Below are 27652 nucleotides of genomic sequence, written 5' to 3' on the forward strand. Positions count from 1 at the left end.
AAATATGCCATCGAGTTCTCAAGAACAGGTAATTACGCGACTTATTCACCAGATGAAATAATCTAGGTGATCCTTACACCGTCGACGACAGTAACAAACTGAGCGACCTGCTGTCTAGGACTCGCTTATATACATGCACCGGATGGAATAATACGCAAGTCAAATCAAGAACCACTTACTATAATACCAGAGTCAAAACAACATTAAAAATAGAAGGACCATCAACGAAAAGGCAGCACATTTGGAAGCACCGACAACGAAAAGGCAGCACCGACAACGAAAAGGCAGCACATTTGGAAGCACCGACAACGAAAAGGCAGCACCGACAACGAAAAGGCAGCACCAACAACGAAAAGGCAGCACATTTGGAAGCACCGACAACGAAAAGGCAGCACCGACAACGAAAAGGCAGCACATTTGGAAGCACCGACAACGAAAAGGCAGCAGCGACAACGAAAAGGCAGCACATTTGGAAGCACCGACAACGAAAAGGCAGCACCGACAACGAAAAGGCAGCACATTTGGAAGCACCGACAACGAAAAGGCAGCACCGACAACGAAAAGGCAGCACATTTGGAAGCACCGACAACGAAAAGGCAGCACCGACAACGAAAAGGCAGCACATTTGGAAGCACCGACAAAGAAAAGGCAGCACCGCCAACGAAAAGGAAGCACATTTGGAAGCACCGACAAAGAAAAGGCAGCACCGCCAACGAAAAGGAAGCACATTTGGAAGCACCGACAAAGAAAAGGCAGCACCGCCAACGAAAAGGAAGCACATTTGGAAGCACCGACAACGAAAAGGCAGCACCGCCAAAAGAAAAGACAGCACATTTGGAAGCACCGACAACGAAAAGGAAGCACCATCAACGAAAAGGCCGCACCGCCAACGAAAAGGAAGCACATTTGGAAGCACCGACAACGAAAAGGCAGCACCATCGACGAAAAGGAAGCACATTAATTTGTCATTGACTGCAATATTCATTGGTTCCAATATTCATTGGCTCCAATATTCATTGGCTCCAATATTCAATGGCTCCAATATTCATTGGCTCCATCAGTCATTGACACCTACAGTCTTTTGGTTCCAAAAGTCTTTTGGCCCCAAATATATTAGGCTAGAATTCTTCGAGTCTAAGAGACTATGAGACCACATGGCTACGAGTCTAAAATGATCTAGCTGGTTACGAGTTATACATGGCTTGCGAGGCTACAGAGCTACGAAGTTTCTAGTACACAGGTTTACATGACTGCGAGGATACAGGACTACAAGTCTGCAAGAGTACTTGACTACGAAGGTACTCGTCTACATTACTCCAGTTACCGCATCTGTCCTCGACAGAATTTCCTCTTTTGCTCCAACTGCTCCATCAGCATTATGTTATAAGATTACAAGGCCTCTTGCTTACGTAGCTTCAAGTCTACGAGCCTCCAATGCATCATGACTACGAGACTACGAGCCATGAGGTTACGAGTCTATGCGATTGCGAGTCTTCTAGGTTACGTGATCGCGAGGCTATAGGACTACGAAGCTTCCAGAACGCATGGTTACGAGACTGCGAGGCTACAATTCTACGAGGTCCCAAGACATCCTGGCTACGCGACTACGAGCCATGAGGTTACGAGACTACGTGACTACGAATCTTCAAGTTTACGAGACTGCGAGGCTACAGAGCTACGAAGCCTCTAGAAAACGAGTTTACGTGACTGCGTGGATACAGGAATACAAGTTTGCATGAGTTCTTGACTACGAAGCTACTCGTCTACAAGGCTCCAATTGACACATCTGTCTTCGATGGAATTTTCTCTTTTGCTACATCTACGCCATCAGCATTATGTTATAAGATTACAAAGCTACTTGCTTACGTAGCTTCAAGTCTACGAGGCTCCAATACATCATGACTAAGAGACTACGAGCCATGAGGTTACGAGACTATGCGATTGCAAGTCTTCAAGGTTACGTCATCGCGAGGCTATAGGACTACGAAGCTTCCAGAACGCATGGTTACGAGAATGCATGACTAATTGGCCGCATGGCTACGAAACTTTGTGTCTCTAACTGACTACAATAGCACTATTCAGTGGTGAGAGTTAATTTATTTCATGCAAAGGTACTTGCTGCAAGCAGTTCCGCTTTTCAACATCAGATGACGTCACGTTTTGCTTGCAGGTAAAATAATATTTATTTATTTTATGCGGGATGCGGGTTGTTCACTATCGATCGCATAAGAAGAATGGCATCGATAGTCTTCAAGGAGAAGGAAGTTCGTCCTTCCTGCTAGTGCTTCTCAGATTTCTCACGGTCCGCCATATTGTATTGCGACGTCACGGCTGCCATCTTAGATGGGTGTGACTTTGACCTTTGACCGAAACCGCAGGAATGATCGCAAGCACTCGGATTAATCATCAAAATATTGATAAGAATAATCAGGAGCACACGGAGAAAACCATCATAATATTGGCAAGAATAATCAGGAGCACACAGAGAAAAACGACACACGTTTTCTTTGATATCATAAAATTACAGAAAAAAATATTTAAAAATAAAAATAAATTAATAAAAAATTTAAAATAAAAACAAAAAATACATAAACAGATTCTGCTAGCTTGTAAACTTATCATTGTTGAGCAAAGATAGAGTTCTAGTACAAGCCAGAATTTTATGTATTTTTTGTTTTTATTTTAAATTTTTTATTAATTTATTTTTATTTTTAAATATTTTTTTCTGTAATTTTATGATATCAAAGAAAACGTGTGTCGTTTTTCTCTGTGTGCTCCTGATTATTCTTGCCAATATTATGATGGTTTTCTCCGTGTGCTCCTGATTATTCTTATCAATATTTTGATGATTAATCCGAGTGCTTGCGATCATTCCTGCGGTTTCGGTCAAAGGTCAAAGTCACACCCATCTAAGATGGCAGCCGTGACGTCGCAATACAATATGGCGGACCGTGAGAAATCTGAGAAGCACTAGCAGGAAGGACGAACTTCCTTCTCCTTGAAGACTATCGATGCCATTCTTCTTATGCGATCGATAGTGAACAACCCGCATCCCGCATAAAATAAATAAATATTATTTTACCTGCAAGCAAAACGTGACGTCATCTGATGTTGAAAAGCGGAACTGCTTGCAGCAAGTACCTTTGCATGAAATAAATTAACTCTCACCACTGAATAGTGCTATTGTAGTCAGTTAGAGACACAAAGTTTCGTAGCCATGCGGCCAATTAGTCATGCATTCTCGTAACCATGCGTTCTGGAAGCTTCGTAGTCCTATAGCCTCGCGATGACGTAACCTTGAAGACTTGCAATCGCATAGTCTCGTAACCTCATGGCTCGTAGTCTCTTAGTCATGATGTATTGGAGCCTCGTAGACTTGAAGCTACGTAAGCAAGTAGCTTTGTAATCTTATAACATAATGCTGATGGCGTAGATGTAGCAAAAGAGAAAATTCCATCGAAGACAGATGTGTCAATTGGAGCCTTGTAGACGAGTAGCTTCGTAGTCAAGAACTCATGCAAACTTGTATTCCTGTATCCACGCAGTCACGTAAACTCGTTTTCTAGAGGCTTCGTAGCTCTGTAGCCTCGCAGTCTCGTAAACTTGAAGATTCGTAGTCACGTAGTCTCGTAACCTCATGGCTCGTAGTCGCGTAGCCAGGATGTCTTGGGACCTCGTAGAATTGTAGCCTCGCAGTCTCGTAACCATGCGTTCTGGAAGCTTCGTAGTCCTATAGCCTCGCGATCACGTAACCTAGAAGACTCGCAATCGCATAGACTCGTAACCTCATGGCTCGTAGTCTCGTAGTCATGATGCATTGGAGGCTCGTAGACTTGAAGCTACGTAAGCAAGAGGCCTTGTAATCTTATAACATAATGCTGATGGAGCAGTTGGAGCAAAAGAGGAAATTCTGTCGAGGACAGATGCGGTAACTGGAGTCATGTAGACGAGTACCTTCGTAGTCAAGTACTCTTGCAGACTTGTAGTCCTGTATCCTCGCAGTCATGTAAACCTGTGTACTAGAAACTTCGTAGCTCTGTAGCCTCGCAAGCCATGTATAACTCGTAACCAGCTAGATCATTTTAGACTCGTAGCCATGTGGTCTCATAGTCTCTTAGACTCGAAGAATTCTAGCCTAATATATTTGGGGCCAAAAGACTTTTGGAACCAAAAGACTGTAGGTGTCAATGACTGATGGAGCCAATGAATATTGGAGTCAATGAATATTGGAGCCATTGAATATTGGAGCCAATGAATATTGGAGCCAATGAATATTGGAACCAATGAATATTGCAGTCAGTGACAAATTAATGTGCTTCCTTTTCGTCGATGGTGCTGCCTTTTCGTTGTCGGTGCTTCCAAATGTGCTTCCTTTTCGTTGGCGGTGCTGCCTTTTCTTTGTCGGTGCTTCCAAATGTGCTTCCTTTTCGTGGGCGGTGCTGCCTTTTCTTTGCCGGTGCTTCCAAATGTGCTTCCTTTTCGTTGGCGGTGCGGCCTTTTCGTTGATGGTGCTTCCTTTTCGTTGTCGGTGCTTCCAAATGTGCTGTCTTTTCTTTTGGCGGTGCTGCCTTTTCGTTGTCGGTGCTTCCAAATGTGCTTCCTTTTCGTTGGCGGTGCTGCCTTTTCTTTGTCGGTGCTTCCAAATGTGCTTCCTTTTCGTTGGCGGTGCTGCCTTTTCTTTGTCGGTGCTTCCAAATGTGCTGCCTTTTCGTTGTCGGTGCTGCCTTTTCGTTGTCGGTGCTTCCAAATGTGCTGCCTTTTCGTTGTCGGTGCTGCCTTTTCGTTGTCGGTGCTTCCAAATGTGCTGCCTTTTCGTTGTCGCTGCTGCCTTTTCGTTGTCGGTGCTTCCAAATGTGCTGCCTTTTCGTTGTCGGTGCTGCCTTTTCGTTGTCGGTGCTTCCAAATGTGCTGCCTTTTCGTTGTTGGTGCTGCCTTTTCGTTGTCGGTGCTGCCTTTTCGTTGTCGGTGCTTCCAAATGTGCTGCCTTTTCGTTGTCGGTGCTGCCTTTTCGTTGTCGGTGCTTCCAAATGTGCTGCCTTTTCGTTGATGGTCCTTCTATTTTTAATGTTGTTTTGACTCTGGTATTATAGTAAGTGGTTCTTGATTTGACTTGCGTATTATTCCATCCGGTGCATGTATATAAGCGAGTCCTAGACAGCAGGTCGCTCAGTTTGTTACTGTCGTCGACGGTGTAAGGATCACCTAGATTATTTCATCTGGTGAATAAGTCGCGTAATTACCTGTTCTTGAGAACTCGATGGCATATTTACCTACTTTAACGCCGAACTCGATGGACGTTGTATCATCGTCTACGGGAACCTTGACGACAGCGACGACAATGGTGGAGCAGATCCCGTTGGCAACGACGACGATGTCAACATTGGAGGAGATTTCAACAGATGTGATACCACCAGCAGAAGATAGCTTAATGACTACTGAGCTGGATGTGCAGGAAACCACGACGATCGACGATACGACCTCGATGGAGACTTCAATGGATGCTGATTTGACAACTAGCGAACATCGGTGCTGTTACTGTGACAAGATTTTCTCAAACAACAGCAATGCTCGGCGACACGAGAGGAGCGAATGTGCCAAGAACCTATATCGTAAAATGTTTGTTTGTGAGAAATGTCATAAGCAGTTTGCCAGAAAAGATAATATAAAAACGCACATGAAGGCATGCAAAGGTCCTGCTGTGCGGCAGAAAGTAAAGGTTTCGGCGCAACAACGATGCATCGATGTGCATAAGAGAATGCCTGGAAATGGTACTACTGTTGCAACGCCTGTATCTGGATCGGGTCTGAAAGGATCGTCTTCATCACCACGGTATCCTTGCAGCTACTGTGATACGTCGTTCGCATTTTACCATGATGCACGAAGACATGAGCGGAGCAAATGCGCGAAGAATCCTTCTCGCATGAAGTTTCGATGTGATGAGTGCCTTAAATGGTTTACTCGAATTGACAGTTTGCGACATCATGCGAAAAAATGTAAAGGTGGAGTCTGTGCTCCTACTGCTGAACTACCTGCCGACATTTCGACTCCTCGCTTTAGATTGGAGACACGAAAGCGTACAACCAAAAAAACAGATGCCCAGCAACCGATTGTTATGACGTCTGAACATGGAACTAAACCTAAGACTGTGTTCGTAGCATTACAAGTGAACGATAATGGCTTCTACTTGGCGCAGTCTGCATTTCGTGGAACGTTGAAAGACTACTATTATCTAAATACGTTCGGTGAGTCGAAGGACATTTGTAATTTTCTTGACGATATCAGACAGAAGATAATCAATCAGCTTACTGATGATGTAGCAACAAACGGACCTTTGAAATATAACTTGTGGTTGGACTGTATATATGGAAAGCCATATCCGTTCGATGACGAAGTGAAGAAGTGTGCATTCAAGACATCTGCTGCAGTAATTTACAGTTCTAACGATGTGAAGCAAACTGTTAAAAACGGTATTCAGAAACTCTGTCAAGAAGAGGTGGACTATGTCTGTAAAGGTTCTGGCTGGACTCTGTCTAGTATAAACCGATTGGAGCTAAGAATTAGTCATTTCACACCGCTGCGGAACTAAATGATTATAAGATTGTTGGCTTTCGTAAGTGATCCTGTAGTAGAATAGAAATTATGTAATAAATATTATGTTTGTAAAAGAACTTGCGGTGTTTAATTCCTCGAACCTGTTACTATTATGTTAAATTGATGATATATTTAATTTTTTTTGCATCATCCTAGATCGTACCAAGGATCTTAGTCGATATAATTAATCAGTATATTGATCGGAAATTTATTTAATGATTTCTGAACTTTTTCCCGGATCTCTAGCATTAAAATTACACATTTCCAATATGGTGGTCTTTTTGTCTGATAGGATGGTGGTAGTAGAGGATTTAAAGTCTCTTTAAGAATGTTGAACATGGTTTATTTAAATTATTTTTTTTACATAAGATTAAACATTATTGCAACGATCGGGTATCGAACCGAGGACGGGAATCGATCGAATCAATATGTAAATTAATGAGTGATTTATTTAATGAATTTTGGAACTTTTCCCGAATTTCTAGCTAAATAATTACGGATTTTCAAGATGGCGGCCAAATGACAAGATGGCGGATGTCACAGTAATAAATGATTACTGCACTCTTGCGGATACGAATTAAACTAACATGTCATCGGCGCACTCTAGCCGACGATACAATGATGATGGCTTCCAGCATCGAAGACAAGATGGCGGCCATGACGTCATACTAGATGATGATAAAAAGTGGTGGGAGTCAGTATGCCTGCAGCCACCTCGGGGGAAGGATCGGTCGCCATTTTTTTTTTTTGCACTCGTCGGGTTCGAACCGAGGACTCCGAGCTCCGTGTCGTAAATGTTTGTTTTTTTAAATATTTTATTAAAAATTTTATTATTTAATTTGTTTTATGAATTTTAAATTTTTTTTCATTAAAATCGGATAATAAATTTAAAGATGGCGGCCGTAACGGAAATTGCAACGATGACGTCATAATTCAAGATGGCGGCCATGGTATCCTTATTCCTAGAAATGGCTTAACTGAGGCTTGAGTTAAGGATGCTTAAGCCAGTTTTAGGAATTTTCAGCCGCTGGGATTTTTAAGGACTAAAAACGGGAATTTTTCCCTCGAAACGGGAAATTTTTCCCTCGAAATGAGAAATTTTTAATTTGTGGAATTTTTTGAGATTTTTTGGCGGAACTTTTTTCCACAGAAATGGAAATTTTGGCGATTTTTGAGGAATTTTGGGCAAATTTTGCCCAATTTTGGCGGATTTTGGCGATTTTTGAGGATCAAATTCAAGGTCAAGGTCAAAGGTCAAGGTCACAACCATCCAAGATGGCCGCCGTGACGTCACAATCCAAGATGGCGGACACCGGCACCGGCACCAGCGCCTGGCGCCTGATCTCGGACCGTCATTCGTATACTACTCACAATAATTTTCGATTCAAAGCAAAACTCAAAATAATTTGTTGGATCTAAAGCTATCAATGAGATAACCAGAAGCAACATAGGTACTTAGCCAGGATGACAAGTTTCGATAAGTCCAATGTGAATGAATATTACAAGAAACTCTGATGTTCGAGTCACCCATTGGAACCAATTAGGTATTTCAAAAGTTTGGAACTTCAATAAAAATAGGAATAATATTGTGCTGAAACTAAATAAAAGTGTCGCAGGTAAATTGTTCAACTAAGTAGCGTAACATGGTCAACTCTACAATCGCTGCTGCGGTTAATGCTTAGGGATCTTACCTTTATTATTAGTCAAATAATTTAAGATATGAGATCCTTGCAATGCTTTTGCTGCAAAAAAATTCTTTAATTTTTTTTCTCTCTTATTAAACACTTAAAACACACATTATATGGTTTATAATTTTTTCCCAAATTAAGTGTTAAGGTTTAAAATACTGTACACGTTATCTTTACAATACTCATAAGGTTTTGAAAAATTTATAGAATAGGGGGAAGAGAGGTTGTTAACCGCTTTAAGGCATCACATTGGACATATCACGAATAGTTACTTTTATTTGCAACGAGAGTGCGCTAGTGTCGGGCCATTTTCAGTGCAAGAATCGTCCACTAGGAACATTATTGTCACTTGCTTTAGTTGGAAAAGTAAGTGTTACTATGCGACACTGAAAGTGCTGGCACATCAATATCAATAATTAATACAAAACAGACTCAATCTTGGATTCAAAATTTGTAAGCACCATGTACCTACATAAAGAACAAATTCAATATTGTGCAGTAAACGCGTGCATAGCGAACATTGTGTCACACAATGTGTAATTTTTTTACAGAATAATTTATAGTTTTTAGAAATAATTATTACAAATATCTAATGAACTATATAGGCCTACTCATTAAATAAAAAATTATGTATTATCTCGTATAGAAGTTGAGGTCCTAGGCGTGATATCATACACCAAGAAATAAAACACACAAACTTTAACCCAACTCCCAAAAAAATTCTGTAAATTCTCAAGAAATGGCTAAACCACCTATTGGTTATAAACAGGGACGAATGAGGTATTAAACGAACCGGGGTGATGAGAGGGGTGGGATTGAAACATCGTCTTCTGGAGGCCGCCTTATTGGATGACGTCAGGGTGTTGGGAGGGCGGTGTAGGGCCGCGGCATGACGAGTGGGATATCAAACTAACCAGATGATAGGGTGGAAGAGTAGCAGCCAAAAAAGACAGTAGCCGGCTAGATGTCCCTTATCATACTACATAAATAAAAAATGTCGGTAAACGGTGTAAACAGACCAAACCAAAAATTCGGGACAGAAGCGGGGGTGTGAAACAGCACAACATATTTCACAACATTTCAATATTTTCCAAGTGGTAGGTTACAGAACAAACTAAACATATTCTTATGATACAGAAGGGCTTGCGGTGATTCAGTATCCACGTGTGTTGCGTCTTTAGCCTGACAACAAACGAAGAAGAGTCATCAATATTTATCACAATCATGACATTTTAACATACAAACACTACTGGGAAAATCTGTACTGCCGTTCAGAAATATGAGCGCAAAAATTAATTTACCACTACGCGCTAGACAGACACCAATTACAACAATAATAATTTACTAGCAAGTAGTAAGTAGATGTATTTGGTTCATCCTGGCGCACCGGTGGGTGGTGGGGGATCCGGGGATCCGATCCAGACACCTTAAGGCTTCGCTTCATTAGCCAAGTTGGATTACGTCACTTCCTTCGACCATACACACATGAAAAAGTGTCCCGTTACGTTCATCAGCCATCTACACACGAAAAAATGTCCCGTTACGTAACGAACGAACGGAGGAGGACGGACAGACCAGCTCGCCAGGACGTCTCGCTATGAAAAGTATTAGGCGGTAATAAACAGCCAGGAGGTAACGAATATAAGCCTACTTCTACGCGTGTTATGAACGCCGGATACATACGGCCAGGCAACCGTGTGTTTTGGCGCGCTCTACTTCCACGACGCGCAACGGCACCAGCAAGTTTTTATTACTACCTCCTCTCAAGTTCTGATCTCCTAATACTTCACAGCAGAGAAGCGCTGTTGGTCGGAGCCCGTAGGTACTTCCTTCGCACGCCTAACCTAACCTAACCTAACCTAAACTACCCTCACCTAACCTAATCCATATGCTAATCTATGCTAACCTAACCTAACCTAAACTAAACTAAACTAAACTAAACTAACCACACCTAACCTAATCCATATGCTAATCTATGCTAACCTAACCTAACCTAACCTAACCTAATCCATATGCTAAACTATGCAAACCTAACCTAACCTAAACTAAACTAACCTTAACCTAATCCATATGCTAATCTATGCTAACCTTACCTAAACTAAACTAAACTAAACTAAACCAAACTAAACCAAACTAAACTAAACTAAACCAAACCAAACCAAACCAAACCAAACCAAACCAAACCAAACCAAACCAAACCTAACCAAACCTAACCTAACCTAACCTAACCTAACCTAACCTAACCTAACCTAACCTAACCTAACCTAACCTAACCTAACCTAACCTAACCTAACCTAACCTAACCTAACCTAACCTAACCTAACCTAACCTAACCTAACCTAACCTAACCTAACCTAACCTAACCTAACCTAACCTAACCTAACCTAACCTAACCTAACCTAACCTAACCTAACCTAACCTAACCTAACCTAACCTAACCTAACCTAACCTAACCTAACCTAACCTAACCTAACCTAACCTAACCTAACCTAACCTAACCTAACCTAACCTAACCTAACCTAACCTAACCTAACCTCCATGCTAATCCATTTGCCATTTTGTATTTCTAGTAATTTCCACCAATCGTGATGTCACCGTTGCAATTTTCGTTACGGTCGCCATCTTGAAAATCCACAATTTTTTATGTTAGAAAATCGGGAAAAATTTTAAAAATCATTAAAAAAATTAAATAATCGAATTAAATAAAAATCTTAAAAACCACTGTTGCAGTTATTGTTACGGTCGACATCTTGGATTATATAAATGTTGCATATTTCGTTACACCCGCCATCTTGGTTGAGTACCATATCATTCTTACACTTTTCGTTAAGACCGCCATATTGGGTCCTATTAATGTTACAATTATCGTTATGGTCGCCATCTTTAAATTTAGACGCCATCTTGAAAATCTTTATTTATTATCCGATTTTAATGAAAAAAAAGTTCAAAATTCATCAAAAAATTAACTTAATAGAATTCTGTTTATATCGATTCCCGTCCTTGATTCGAAACCGGCGAGGGCAAAAAATATAAAATCAACAGATCCTTCCTCCACAGAAGCCACCTTCAGACTGACCTACCTCCACCAATAACAAGGTATTTACCATCAGCTGGTATGACGTTACCACACCTTTGACCTTGACCTTGACCTTTGACCTTAACCTTGAAATTTGACCTTGAAATTTGACCTTGACCTTGAAATTTAACCTTAACCTTGAAATTTGACCTCGACATTGATCTTTGACTTTGACCTTGATGTCCATCACGGATCCGTCATTTTATGTTCAGTAGATGCTAGTGGTCATTGCCACCATCATGTTTTCGTCTGCTGGAGGTCACCATATTGTGTGTACTTGTCTTACCATCATGCAAATTCTATTCTAACATGCTACAGTGCAGTAATAATTTATTATTGCTGAGGTGCCCACCATCTTGAAATTTGACCGCCATGTTGAAATCATGTAATTATTTAGTTAGAAATGCGGGAAAAATTCCAATAGTCTCCGAAAAAATCAATTATTAATTTACAAATTGAATCGATGGATCCATGTCCACGGTTCGATTCTTGACCAGTGACAGTTGTAACTAATTATTAAATAAATTTTAAATTCTTTTTTCCGTTACCTTTCGCGGAGTTTATTAATCATAAGTCAATATACCTAACCAAAGAATTAATACAGTGACGATAAGCCTATCATGAAAGTCTAATTTTTGAATAATCTGAATAACCTATAAGCCGTTCATGTACAAAACCGCACATAAAGAACAATTGTCTTCAGTCCATGAGACCGAGTCATGTCATTATCAGACGTATAGGCTAGTCATTTCAGGACCACATGACCTTCGTCGTTAGCTAATTATATTCAATTAATCCATCGTGACATTTTTATACATTCTAAAGGAGCAAGTAACCTTGAAAAATATTTTAGTAACACCAAGAGGTGATAAACTAGTAAATATTCAATCACTACATTTTGTACTACGCGCAATCAACAAAAAGGAAGCACCACAACGAAAAGACAGCACCACCAACGAAAAGGCAGCTCCGCCAACGAAAAGGCAGCACATTTGGAAGCAACGACAACGAAAAGGCAGCACAGCCAACGAAAATACAGCACATTTGGAAGCACCGACAACGAAAAGACAGCAGCGACAACGAAAAGACAGAACATTTGGAAGCACCGACAACGAAAAGGCACCACATTTTGGAAGCACCGACCACGAAAAGTCAGCACCGCCAACGAAAAGGCAGCTCATTTGGAAGCACCGCTTTCGAAAAGACAGCACATTTGGAAGCACCGTCAACGAAAAGGCACGGACCGCAAGACCGGGCCATGAACAATGTCAGTCATATAGTCCATGAACACAGTACACACAGAAAAACGAAATGTACACCCAGTACACACAGGAAAACGTAATTTACACACAGGAAAACGGAATATACACACAGTACACACAGGAAAATGGAATGAACACACAGTACACACAGGAAAACGGAATGTACACACAGTAAACACAAGAAAACGGAATGTACACACAGTAAACACAAGAAAACGGAATGTACACACAGTACACACAGAAAACGGAACGTGCACACAGTACACACAGGAAACGGTACGTACACACAGTACACACAAGAAACGGAACGTACACACAGTACACACAGGAAACGGAACGTATACACACAGTACACACAGGAAACGGAACGTACACACAGTACACACAGGAAACGGAACGTACACACAGTACACACAGGAAACGGAACGTATACACACAGTACACACAGGAAACGGAACGTACACACAGTACACACAGGAAACGGAACGTACACACAGGAAACTAAACGTACACACAGTACACACAGGAAACGGAACGTATACACACAGTACACACAGAAAACGGAACGTACACACAGTACACACAGGAAACGGAACGTACACACAGTGCACACAGGAAACTAAACGTACACACAGTACACACAGGAAACGAAACGTATACACAGTACACACAGGAAACGGAACGTACACACAGTACACACAGGAAACGAAACGTATACACAGTACACACAGGAAAAGGAACGTACACACAGTACACACAGTAAACAGAACGTACACACAGTACACACAGGAAACGAAACGTACACACAGTACACACTGGAAACGTATACACACAGTACACACAGGAAACGGAATGATCACACATACAGTAGCGGAAACACACAGGCTTAGTTGGAAATCAGAATACAAGAAATAAAAACATTAAATTTTTACTTTCAATATTTAATTACTTCTCAACATTACACAAATACAAGTAAAAGAAGCCATTATTGTATGTAGCCTGCTTTCCTCAGTTCTTTGAGTATGAAGGATATTTCTTTGATGCACGAATAGTTTCCTTCACAAAGCGAGCCATGTAGAAGTCTTAGCCGGTCAACCATTATGTTTGGATCTTTCCATGATGTGTAATCAATCTCTTCTACCACCATCTTACTTGCTTGTTTATTATAAATACTGTCAATATCACAATCATCCCAGTGATCATAATAAGCATTATCAGATTTATTTATTATAACACGACGTTTCCAACGTTTCGGTCTCAGGACATCGCCACATTCTTCGATCTTGTCAGCTCTAGGTGCTTCATCACAGTCTATACCTTTGTCAACAGCCTCAGAGTCACTGTAACAATCACTGTAGAAGACATCCTCTTCACCCAGATTACCGTATGAATTCGCTATCGATGATGTCGAAGTGTCTTCATCGTCTTCATGCTTCCTTTTTAGGAGTCCATCATTTTTACAAAGAATGGAGGATCTACTGAATATAGGCTTGAATGTATTCTCACTTTTCACGGTGTTGATACTGCCATTAGTTTCAGTCTTCCCGAAGCCATTAGCATCCTTCAATTTATGTTCTTTCTCACGATCGGGTGAGCTAATACCATCACGCTCAGGACAAGGAAAATTATTGTCGTAATGCAGATCACTCTTCTTTAGTCTAGTGGATCCATCAGTGTCCTCTATGCCGTAAGTAGTCTTGACTTTACATGTTCTACCATGTCTTTTTAAGCTGTCAATTCGTGTTAACAACCTGCTACAACGATTACAGCTTAACATGTTGCGTAGTGGGTTTCTAGCACAATCATTCTTCCCATGACGTCTAGCATTCCTTCTCATGGCAAAATCCTTGCCACAGTAACTACAGCGGCTTCCTTCCGATTCAGCTGCAGATAACAAACCACGATCCATGGTAGCTTCTGTGACTAATGCCAGATGCAAACTAAGAGTTTTAAATTAGATCCAATACTTAAATAGAAATTTTTTCATATTTCATCAGCGAGAGTTAATTTATCTCATACAAAAGTACTTGCTGCAACTAGTTCTGCTTTTCAACAACTGATGACGTCACGTATTGCTTGCAGGTAAATAATATTTAGTTCTTTAATGCAGGATGCGGGATGCTCACTAACGATCGCAAAAGAAAGATGGCTTCGCTAGACTCCAAGGAAAAGGAAGTTCGTCTTGCATGTTGGTGCTCCACAGATGTCTCATGGAGTAATATTAATTTGACTGAGTAATGATATTTTTTAATTCCACCTGATAAAAATATTGCAAGTTTTGATTTAGTAGCAGAAATTATCGAATTAAATGTAACTCCAAATAAAATGACATGTCTCATTAAGAGTAAAACTCCTTCATGGAGAGATCGGTTTCTCAGAATAGTCAGATACACTTGAAGAAACCACAGGAATGATTGCAAGAACACGGGAAAAAACATCAAAATATTGATAAGAATAATCAGGAGCACACGGAGAAAAACCATCATAATATTGACAAGAATTATCGGGAGCACACGGAGAAAAACCATCATAATATTGACAAGAATTATCGGGAGCACACGGAGAAAACCGACAAAATTTTGACAAAAATTATCGGGAGCACACGGAGAAAACCACCACACATTTTCTTGGATATCATTAAATTTAAAAAAAAATTAAAATTAAAAATAAATTAATAAAAAATTTAAAACAAAAAAAATCTACAAAAAAAAATACACAAAATTCTGGCTTGTACTAAAACTCTATCTTTGCTCATCAATGATAGAGTTTTAGTACAAGCCAGAATTTTGTGTATTTTTTTTGTAGATTTTTTTTGTTTTAAATTTTTTATTAATTTATTTTTAATTTAATTTTTTTTTTAAATTTAATGATATCCAAGAAAATGTGTGGTGGTTTTCTCCGTGTGCTCCCGATAATTTTTGTCAAAATTTTGTCGGTTTTCTCCGTGTGCTCCCGATAATTCTTGTCAATATTATGATGGTTTTTCTCCGTGTGCTCCCGATAATTCTTGTCAATATTATGATGGTTTTTCTCCGTGTGCTCCTGATTATTCTTATCAATATTTTGATGGTTTTTCCCGTGTTCTTGCAATCATTCCTGTGGTTTCTTCAAGTGTATCTGACTATTCTGAGAAACCGATCTCTCCATGAAGGAGTTTTACTCTTAATGAGACATGTCATTTTATTTGGAGTTACATTTAATTCGATAATTTCTGCTACTAAATCAAAACTTGCAATATTTTTATCAGGTGGAATTAAAAAATATCATTACTCAGTCAAATTAATATTACTCCATGAGACATCTGTGGAGCACCAACATGCAAGACGAACTTCCTTTTCCTTGGAGTCTAGCGAAGCCATCTTTCTTTTGCGATCGTTAGTGAGCATCCCGCATCCTGCATTAAAGAACTAAATATTATTTACCTGCAAGCAATACGTGACGTCATCAGTTGTTGAAAAGCAGAACTAGTTGCAGCAAGTACTTTTGTATGAGATAAATTAACTCTCGCTGATGAAATATGAAAAAATTTCTATTTAAGTATTGGATCTAATTTAAAACTCTTAGTTTGCATCTGGCATTAGTCACAGAAGCTACCATGGATCGTGGTTTGTTATCTGCAGCTGAATCGGAAGGAAGCCGCTGTAGTTACTGTGGCAAGGATTTTGCCATGAGAAGGAATGCTAGACGTCATGGGAAGAATGATTGTGCTAGAAACCCACTACGCAACATGTTAAGCTGTAATCGTTGTAGCAGGTTGTTAACACGAATTGACAGCTTAAAAAGACATGGTAGAACATGTAAAGTCAAGACTACTTACGGCATAGAGGACACTGATGGATCCACTAGACTAAAGAAGAGTGATCTGCATTACGACAATAATTTTCCTTGTCCTGAGCGTGATGGTATTAGCTCACCCGATCGTGAGAAAGAACATAAATTGAAGGATGCTAATGGCTTCGGGAAGACTGAAACTAATGGCAGTATCAACACCGTGAAAAGTGAGAATACATTCAAGCCTATATTCAGTAGATCCTCCATTCTTTGTAAAAATGATGGACTCCTAAAAAGGAAGCATGAAGACGATGAAGACACTTCGACATCATCGATAGCGAATTCATACGGTAATCTGGGTGAAGAGGATGTCTTCTACAGTGATTGTTACAGTGACTCTGAGGCTGTTGACAAAGGTATAGACTGTGATGAAGCACCTAGAGCTGACAAGATCGAAGAATGTGGCGATGTCCTGAGACCGAAACGTTGGAAACGTCGTGTTATAATAAATAAATCTGATAATGCTTATTATGATCACTGGGATGATTGTGATATTGACAGTATTTATAATAAACAAGCAAGTAAGATGGTGGTAGAAGAGATTGATTACACATCATGGAAAGATCCAAACATAATGGTTGACCGGCTAAGACTTCTACATGGCTCGCTTTGTGAAGGAAACTATTCGTGCATCAAAGAAATATCCTTCATACTCAAAGAACTGAGGAAAGCAGGCTACATACAATAATGGCTTCTTTTACTTGTATTTGTGTAATGTTGAGAAGTAATTAAATATTGAAAGTAAAAATTTAATGTTTTTATTTCTTGTATTCTGATTTCCAACTAAGCCTGTGTGTTTCCGCTACTGTATGTGTGATCATTCCGTTTCCTGTGTGTACTGTGTGTATACGTTTCCAGTGTGTACTGTGTGTACGTTTCGTTTCCTGTGTGTACTGTGTGTACGTTCCTTTTCCTGTGTGTACTGTGTATACGTTTCGTTTCCTGTGTGTACTGTGTGTACGTTCCGTTTCCTGTGTGTACTGTGTATACGTTTCGTTTCCTGTGTGTACTGTGTGTACGTTTAGTTTCCTGTGTGTACTGTGTGTACGTTCCGTTTCCTGTGTGTACTGTGTGTACGTTCCGTTTTCTGTGTGTACTGTGTGTATACGTTCCGTTTCCTGTGTGTACTGTGTGTACGTTTAGTTTCCTGTGTGTACGTTCCGTTTCCTGTGTGTACTGTGTGTACGTTCCGTTTCCTGTGTGTACTGTGTGTATACGTTCCGTTTCCTGTGTGTACTGTGTGTACGTTCCGTTTCCTGTGTGTACTGTGTGTACGTTCCGTTTCCTGTGTGTACTGTGTGTATACGTTCCGTTTACTGTGTGTACTGTGTGTACGTTCCGTTTCTTGTGTGTACTGTGTGTACGTACCGTTTCCTGTGTGTACTGTGTGCACGTTCCGTTTTCTGTGTGTACTGTGTGTACATTCCGTTTTCTTGTGTTTACTGTGTGTACATTCCGTTTTCTTGTGTTTACTGTGTGTACATTCCGTTTTCCTGTGTGTACTGTGTGTTCATTCCGTTTTCCTGTGTGTACTGTGTGTATATTCCGTTTTCCTGTGTGTAAATTACGTTTTCCTGTGTGTACTGGGTGTACATTTCGTTTTTCTGTGTGTACTGTGTTCATGGACTATATGACTGACATTGTTCATGGCCCGGTCTTGCGGTCCGTGCCTTTTCGTTGACGGTGCTTCCAAATGTGCTGTCTTTTCGAAAGCGGTGCTTCCAAATGAGCTGCCTTTTCGTTGGCGGTGCTGACTTTTCGTGGTCGGTGCTTCCAAAATGTGGTGCCTTTTCGTTGTCGGTGCTTCCAAATGTTCTGTCTTTTCGTTGTCGCTGCTGTCTTTTCGTTGTCGGTGCTTCCAAATGTGCTGTATTTTCGTTGGCTGTGCTGCCTTTTCGTTGTCGTTGCTTCCAAATGTGCTGCCTTTTCGTTGGCGGAGCTGCCTTTTCGTTGGTGGTGCTGTCTTTTCGTTGATGGTGCTTCCTTTTTGTTGATTGCGCGTAGTACAAAATGTAGTGATTGAATATTTACTAGTTTATCACCTCTTGGTGTTACTAAAATATTTTTCAAGGTTACTTGCTCCTTTAGAATGTATAAAAATGTCACGATGGATTAATTGAATATAATTAGCTAACGACGAAGGTCATGTGGTCCTGAAATGACTAGCCTATACGTCTGATAATGACATGACTCGGTCTCATGGACTGAAGACAATTGTTCTTTATGTGCGGTTTTGTACATGAACGGCTTATAGGTTATTCAGATTATTCAAAAATTAGACTTTCATGATAGGCTTATCGTCACTGTATTAATTCTTTGGTTAGGTATATTGACTTATGATTAATAAACTCCGCGAAAGGTAACGGAAAAAAGAATTTAAAATTTATTTAATAATTAGTTACAACTGTCACTGGTCAAGAATCGAACCGTGGACATGGATCCATCGATTCAATTTGTAAATTAATAATTGATTTTTTCGGAGACTATTGGAATTTTTCCCGCATTTCTAACTAAATAATTACATGATTTCAACATGGCGGTCAAATTTCAAGATGGTGGGCACCTCAGCAATAATAAATTATTACTGCACTGTAGCATGTTAGAATAGAATTTGCATGATGGTAAGACAAGTACACACAATATGGTGACCTCCAGCAGACGAAAACATGATGGTGGCAATGACCACTAGCATCTACTGAACATAAAATGACGGATCCGTGATGGACATCAAGGTCAAAGTCAAAGATCAATGTCGAGGTCAAATTTCAAGGTTAAGGTCAAAGGTCAAGGTCAAGGTCAAAGGTGTGGTAACGTCATACCAGCTGATGGTAAATACCTTGTTATTGGTGGAGGTAGGTCAGTCTGAAGGTGGCTTCTGTGGAGGAAGGATCTGTTGATTTTATATTTTTTGCCCTCGCCGGTTTCGAATCAAGGACGGGAATCGATATAAACAGAATTCTATTAAGTTAATTTTTTGATGAATTTTGAACTTTTTTTTCATTAAAATCGGATAATAAATAAAGATTTTCAAGATGGCGTCTAAATTTAAAGATGGCGACCATAACGATAATTGTAACATTAATAGGACCCAATATGGCGGTCTTAACGAAAAGTGTAAGAATGATATGGTACTCAACCAAGATGGCGGGTGTAACGAAATATGCAACATTTATATAATCCAAGATGTCGACCGTAACAATAACTGCAACAGTGGTTTTTAAGATTTTTATTTAATTCGATTATTTAATTTTTTTAATGATTTTTAAAATTTTTCCCGATTTTCTAACATAAAAAATTGTGGATTTTCAAGATGGCGACCGTAACGAAAATTGCAACGGTGACGTCACGATTGGTGGAAATTACTAGAAATACAAAATGGCAAATGGATTAGCATGGATTAACATATGGATTAGCATAGATTGGCATACGGATTAGCATAGATTGGCATACAGGTTAGCATAGATTGGTATACGAATTAGCATAGATTGGCATACGGATTGGCATAGATTGACATGGATTAGCATAGATTGGCATGGATTAGGTTAGGTTAGCATAGATTAGCATATGGATTAGGTTAGGTTAGCATAGATTAGCATATGGATTAGGTTAGGTTAGGTTAGGTTTGAGTAGGTTAGGTTAGGTTTAGTTTAGTTTAGTTTAGGTTAGGTTAGGTTAGGTTAGCATAGATTAGCATATGGATTAGGTTAGGTTAGTTTAGTTTAGTTTAGGTTAGGGTAGGTTAGGTTAGGTTAGGTTAGGTTAGGTTTGGTTTAGTTTAGTTTAGTTTAGTTTAGGTTAGGTTAGCATAGATTAGCATATGGATTAGGTTAAGGTTAGTTTAGTTTAGTTTAGGTTAGGTTAGGTTTGCATAGATTAGCATATGGATTAGGTTAGGTTAGGTTAGGTTAGCATAGATTAGCATATGGATTAGGTTAGGTGTGGTTAGTTTAGTTTAGTTTAGGTTAGGTTTGGTTAGGTTAGGTTTGGTTAGGTTAGGTTAGGTTTGGTTTGGTTTGGTTTAGTTTAGTTTAGTTTAGTTTAGTTTAGTTTAGGTAAGGTTAGCATAGATTAGCATATGGATTAGGTTAAGGTTAGTTTAGTTTAGTTTAGGTTATGTTAGGTTAGGTTTGCATAGATTAGCATATGGATTAGGTTAGGTTAGGTTAGGTTAGCATAGATTAGCATATGGATTAGGTTAGGTGTGGTTAGTTTAGTTTAGTTTAGGTTAGGTTAGGTTAGCATAGATTAGCATATGGATTAGGTTAGGTGAGGGTAGTTTAGGTTAGGTTAGGTTAGGTTAGGCGTGCGAAGGAAGTACCTACGGGCTCCGACCAACAGCGCTTCTCTGCTGTGAAGTATTAGGAGATCAGAACTTGAGAGGAGGTAGTAATAAAAACTTGCCGGTGCCGTTGCGCGTCGTGGAAGTAGAGCGCGCCAAAACACACGGTTGCCTGGCCGTATGTATCCGGCGTTCATAACACGCGTAGAAGTAGGCTTATATTCGTTACCTCCTGGCTGTTTATTACCGCCTAATACTTTTCATAGCGAGACGTCCTGGCGAGCTGGTCTGTCCGTCCTCCTCCGTTCGTTCGTTACGTAACGGGACATTTTTTCGTGCGTAGATGGCTGATGAACGTAACGGGACACTTTTTCATGTGTGTATGGTCGAAGGAAGTGACGTAATCCAACTTGACTGATGAAGCGAAGCCTTAAGGTGTCTGGATCGGATCCCCGGATCCCCCACCACCCACCGGTGCGCCAGGATGAACCAAATACATCTACTGCAGTAAACTTTTAATAAATAAAAATATCACCCTGTTTACTTTCTTAATTCAAAAAAATAATAATTCTGACTCTGAAAATCATTATTTTTTCCAGCCGATGTCGCCAATCATTAAGAAGCGGGCTCACTGCACATTATTCCCGGCCGAACCATAGGTATAAAACCGTAATTGTTACTCGGCTGATGTGTTGAAATCATCGTACTGCTAAATTGGGATAACATCACTTCATGTTCCGCAACTAGTAGTTACCCACCACTCGCGAAGTGACGACGTCGGGCCCACTCGTCTCTGACCGTCGGCAGCGAGTTACACTCAATCTGAGCCGGTGCCTTGCTGCCAGAGCCTCCGACCACCTCTCTCCACCCGCACCACAGAGTGTGATTGAGCCTCGCGTGCTCTGGTTCACCGCTGGTCCACTTGTTCCCCTGCGGTGCTCTAACTGGGAGACCAGGGAGTCATTGTACGGCATTCGTGGCTAGCCCCCAGGAGCCACAACGAGTGTGTGTAGAGCTGGCTCTCTCTCTCGTTGCCTCAAGGATAGGCAGCGAGTGACACTCGCCTCCGCTTCACAGGTTCCTCAGCAACGCCTGCATGCTGCTCCTAGCGTCCTCAACATAACGTAGTTACGTACATCCAATGTAGTTACGTCGCAAAATTACGTGGCGACGTATGGTGAAGTTCGGCGACGGGTGGTGGTAGGTGGCTCGCGGGCCACAAGCGTTCGATGGTGTTCGCAGTGTGTCCCAACAGCTCGCCTGGGCCACTATTTATACCTTGTCCGCGGACTGTTCGATAGCTGGACGATAGTACTATAATGTTAGTTTATAGTCTGGGTAAAGGACAGATTCATTTACCCAGACACAGGCTTGATTTCGGTACACATGACTGGGTGTCAGTGAACACAGATTTCTACTTGAGTCAGGCAGTTCACATCATTACAAATTTATTTCAAAATTTAAAAAAATATTTTTTATCAATTTAAGAAATCTACATTACTAGTGTTCTAATAATCAGCTTTTATTCCAATAGCTATCCGCCGAGAATCGCGGGCGATTATTTTAGAGTTAACTCGCCTTGCTACGAATTGATGGTGCTGCTCTCTAGAGGCCAGTGGGCACTGCTCACTTGAGTAGCTCGGTCGGGTCTAAGAGTAGCACGCTGGGGACTCGCGCCAACTCCTCGCTGCTCTGATACTCGCCCAGTGCCTCTGGTGCTCGCAGTTCGCTTTGCCAGGCACCGTGTCTCTGCTCCTGATGCATCCCGGCGACTGTAGCTGCTTCTCCCAGCACATGTACTCGCCGCTGGGACCGGCTCTGCGGGGCCCTCCCAACTCGCCAACTCGCTGGGATGCCCAGGCCTCCTCCTCGACCAGTGCTCCTTGCACTCGGCACTGGAACTGCCAGTCCTCCTCCCCAGTGTTCCGCTACTCGCTTTAGGGACTGCTGACTCGAGACAAGGCGGGCCCTCGCTCTTTAGTCTCGCTCCTTGAACAATGTTCTCGACATGCGGCATCGCACTTGTGGTGCTCGAGCGTGCCGCCAGCTCGCCGACTCGCCGAGCCAATGGGTTGCTAGTGGCTCTCGGTCGCAGTGGACTGCAACCCGCGACTGTTGTCTCCCAGGACTCATCCACCAGTCGGCTTCCGACGTCATGTTTCTTGCACGTGGCCAACTCGCTCAGCTCAGACCGAGAGGTTCCGAATACTTGCTCTGATCGGCGACAGTGCGTACTGGATCGGCGACTGTCGTATTGTGCTCCCTCTGACGCTTCAACCTCGGAGCCTTATGTATCTCACAGACGCCATATTTATATTTGTTCTGGAAAGTCAGATACTTGGGTTGACTGCATCACCCGTTAATTGGCACTGACTGCAAGTCTGTTCCCCCGGTGTTGGCGGCGAGATTAAACATAACAGGCGTACACCCCGACACAAATGAGTAAGTCGTGCATAGATTACGAACCCCATTAAACATTTGCATGGAAATGTAACAACACAACACCTTGCGATGAGTTTATAGTTTTACTAACCTCATTACAATGATAAAATTACGCCCTTTATATAAGTATAAGAAACTTCTAACACCACTGAAAATTCAGAAACATAACGCAGAATAATTCATATCACTTCAAACTTAGTAAGATAATGTAGAGAAATGCACACCACTACAAACTTAGTAAAGCAATGCAGAAAGATATGCACCAAAAGAGAAATTACAAACACAGCACCCGAGATCATATATATACTCAGCCGAAAATTTACGAAAATTTACAAAGATACCTAATATAGGTCTGCAAGCAAAAAAAAAACTGTGTATGATTTTTATACATTTTCTTATAGATTTTATCTTGATAAAAAAAATCCATATCGTCATTTTTTTTGTTACACTCAAGTTTTTGTTTTTATTTAGCATAAAATTCCTAATTAACTTAAAATTTTGTATTTTTTAAATGAACTTAAAATTAAGACCTTTCACATAAATTTTATCAGTTATAGCTGAAATTGGTAATATGTGAAAAAAAGTTAATGGTTGAAAAGAGTGTTAGCAAGGAGGTTGGTAAAGTAATTTTGAGTTAAGAGGAAGGTCTAATGATCGTGTCGAAACAGTTAAATTAGTTTAGAATAAATATAAACTACCTGCTGTTGGATTAGATCATGTTTCAACAAACTAAATAATTTCAGTATCTCGCTGACCATCTCAGTTTATACCCAGCGTTAGAACTGTTCTGTGCTTGTGCTTTTATTTCTGGAATATGGCTCACAGAGGTTGTGTAATTTCTCCCAACAGCTTCTGTTATGTTTGTGGTAAATTCACAGTGAAAAATAAACAAAGAAACATAAGTGAGTTTGTGACAAATATTTCACATTGAAACTGGAGATCAAGGCAAAGCATGGGCTCCACAAAAGGTCTGTAGAAGATGCGAGAAGATCTTTGTTTGTGATTTAAGCGTAAGAAAAACTCATATCGTTTTGGCATTCCTATTATATGGCGCGAACAGAAAAATCACACAACCGACTTCTATTTCAGTTCGGTAGATGTGAAAGGATTTAATACAAAATATAAAAAATTAAAAAAATCTATCCCTAACCTTGACTCTGCTATTGGTCCAATGTTCCATGGCTCTGAAATACTAGTTCCACAGCCACCTTCTAATTTAGATGACATCCTGAATGAGTCAGAGGACTCAGACACATTAGATTCCCAGGAAGAATATAGCTTAGATTTTCTTGTTGATGAGGAACCTCAACTTTTTTCTCAGGGTGAGCTCAATGACCTAGTAAGAGACTTTCAGAAGATGCAGCTGAACTGTTAGGATCAAGGCTAAAAAACAAAAACCTGCTATCATCTGGGATCTCATTCTTGTGCCACAGGCATCGAGAGAGAGAATTTACTCAGTTTTTCTCGAAAGAGGGAAATCTGGTTTATTGTAATGATGTTCATGAAGTGCTTTTAAATATAATATGTTTTATCAGAGTGATGCATATTCATCTATTCTTCAAAAACAGCAAAAACAGTCTTGCTGCATAATGGAAATGTATTTGCATCTCTTCCTATGGGACACCCGGTTCTTATAGAAGTAAACTATAATGACTTGGATACGATTCTTGAGAAAATAAAATATCAAGAGCATCAGTGGATGGTTTGTGGAAATTAAAAATACTAATACCAACGTTGTTGGGTCAGCAGGAAGGTTATACAAAATATCCGTTCTTTCTTTGTTTATGGGATAGTAGAGCGAGACAGCTGCATTGGACAAAAATTGACTGGCCACCAAGAGAGAGTTTAACGAGTTTAACCCGCCCCCCCCCCCCCTCCCCGCGAGAAAAACCTTATCAATTGAACCTTGGTTCTGCCAGAAAAAGTTTTATCACCACCTCTTCATATTAAATTGGGGCTTATAAAGCAGTTTGTCAAATCACTGCCAACAGATGGGGATTGTTTCAGATATCTGTGTTCCAAGTACCCTAAATTGTCTGAAGCCAAGTTAAAAGAGGGAGTTTTCATTGGCCCCGACAAAAGAAAACCTTTATCGTATCCCCTATTTTTGTAAACAATCGGAGAAACGGAAAAAGAAGCGTGGAACTCTTTTAAGAATGTAATGCACACATTTTTTTAGGAATACTAAGGATTCTGGCTACAAAACCATTGTACACTGCATGCTGGCAGCTTATGAAGCTCATGGATGCAAGATTTCTTACACTCCCATATTGACTATTTTTCTGAAAACTTTGGAGCCTACAGTGAAGAATAGGGTGAAAGATTTCACCGGGATGTCCATGATCGTTACCAAGGAAGGATGGCAATATATCCGCTGACTACTGTTGGTCGCTCAATCGAGAAACCAGAAATCGAAATCAGGAACGAGATCGGAGGAGCATGAAAGAGAAGAAGAAAAAGTTTCACAGGAAAAAAGAGTAGACCTAAAATTGTGTATAAATATCAGAAACAATTTTTTTGATTAGTTGTAAGAAAATTTTTGTTTAGTTCAATGTAATAAATATTTTCATCAAATTTTTTTTTTTATTTTGCAAAAAAAAAACTATACTTAATGGGATGTAATGGAAATTATTTTTAGAGTCTGCAATCATTATAACATAATTCAGCAAAAATATCCCATGCAGCTGGAAATTCGTTTACAGACTTACTCAATCTTCCTTAGATTTTCCCACCAATTTCTTTTTGATGAGCGAGTAGCATGAGTGGTTGTTAGGATAGTTAGGAATTATGCATTGTCGACTATGTATAAAAATACTCTGTTTTTATTTAATAATGAAAGCACTGCAAAAGCCATGTCAATTTTGTCTCTGTATTTGGGTTTCATGATGTAATGAAAATGGTACATTAATGTTTTCGGCACATCAGGAACCAATTGGCTTATCACAAAATATTTTTATTATGCCCAATAAAAAAAAGCAAAATTTCTGCTATATTTGGATTTGTCAAGAAATTTTGGGGTTTTAACTAATTTCTTCCATTTGCTCTCAAAACACACCAACCACATATGCAGACATTTACGTTTATCTTACAAGTTGTATTTGGCAGCCCGACGTTTTTGGGCATTCAGTAAATTAATGTCTATTCCCAATGAGACTGATGAAACTCCAACACACTGTGTTGGAGTTTACTTGCTTAATGTTATTTTAAATGCAGAATTTAACTATTCTTTTCCTCCACACGCAAGAAAAACAGGTCTTTGTACATGTGATGGATTACTGCCGGGTATTTGACATCCATCTTTAGGATGTCACGTGTCGGACTTTCGTCGGACACCATCATAATGTCGATTGCTACGTCGATCCATTTAAAGTTGACAATGGGTAGCATCAAAATCATGGCCCAGTAATATGAATTGTTTGCATCCAAATACTGTAGGTACGTAGATAGACGACTCTGGACATACATCTTTGATAGGTAGGTACTTGTTATTAGCGTTACAGTGTTGTTTCGCGCATTGCAATATGCCAACATGGATGCCAGCTTCCACGAACATGTACATGTCGTAGTCCGTGACAACAGTTATCCGCAGCATGGCATCAAAGGTGAAACCTGGTGTGCTGACGTAGCATGCACAATCAACATTGTATGTAGCGACACACAAGCACCGGGACTCTTCAAAGACATTGGCCAGAATCAGTACCTTAGTTGGCCAAGGATAAATGTGGACAATTCTTGCTTAATTGTGGGGTTGCCGTGTTCTCTGATGAGTGTGGCCAGTGCTGGATCCGTTGCAAGGTAACGAGTGTAGACGGCACCTGCTCTGTTGTAGGATTGGGCTTGCCTGCGGACTACCTCAGCTCTCGCGCGTTCGCGGACTTGCCAGCCGCCACCTCTACGGTTGGCAGCTCCGAGTTTCCATTCTCTATTGACGGTAAGAGCGTAGAATTGGATCCAGTTTTTGTCTTTAGGAACTAATTGTGATTAATTGGGTTTTAGTAGTGGGCTTCTTTACTGCATCTATTTTTAATTTTAGACAAATCAAGTTAAAACATTATTTATTTCTGATACATTTATAACGGCTTTTATCAAACTTTTCTTTGCAAATTCACTGTTACAGCTATATCATTATATTTAATTTAAATATATGATTGACTATCATAAACATTTATTGGTGTTAGTGAATTCTACTTTAAAATCATTATTTTAGGGAATGAAGCCACTAGAGTCCAAAAATGTAAATTTTTGAATTTTCAGATTTCTAAAGAGTTTTTGGTGAAATCTTTCCTAATAACAGGAAATTTAGAGTAATTTTGGCACATTTTGAAGTTCAAATAAAATGAAAAGGTCATCCAAAATGGCTGCTATGATGTAACATTTCAATATGCTGACTGACAATCTTCAATCCTCACCCAGCACCCAGGCTCGGAACCCCCAATATATCTCCTAGACTCCTACTTAAATACACGTGCCTTACTTAGATAAG

General features: G+C 40.2%; 1 protein-coding gene across 1 annotated transcript in view; it reads left to right on the plus strand.

Annotated features, from left to right (window-relative positions):
• Window positions 1-27652, plus strand: part of LOC134527886 (transcriptional activator cubitus interruptus-like) — a 105060-nt gene that overhangs the window by 46060 nt on the left and 31348 nt on the right. The window contains exon 2 of the mRNA XM_063360889.1: window positions 26999-27100. Within this exon, the coding sequence (XP_063216959.1) occupies window positions 26999-27100 (102 nt within the window). The remainder of the gene's footprint in view (window positions 1-26998; window positions 27101-27652) is intronic.

Source organism: Bacillus rossius, chromosome 1 (assembly GCF_032445375.1).
Source record: "Bacillus rossius redtenbacheri isolate Brsri chromosome 1, Brsri_v3, whole genome shotgun sequence".
Lineage (NCBI taxonomy): Eukaryota > Metazoa > Arthropoda > Insecta > Phasmatodea > Bacillidae > Bacillus > Bacillus rossius.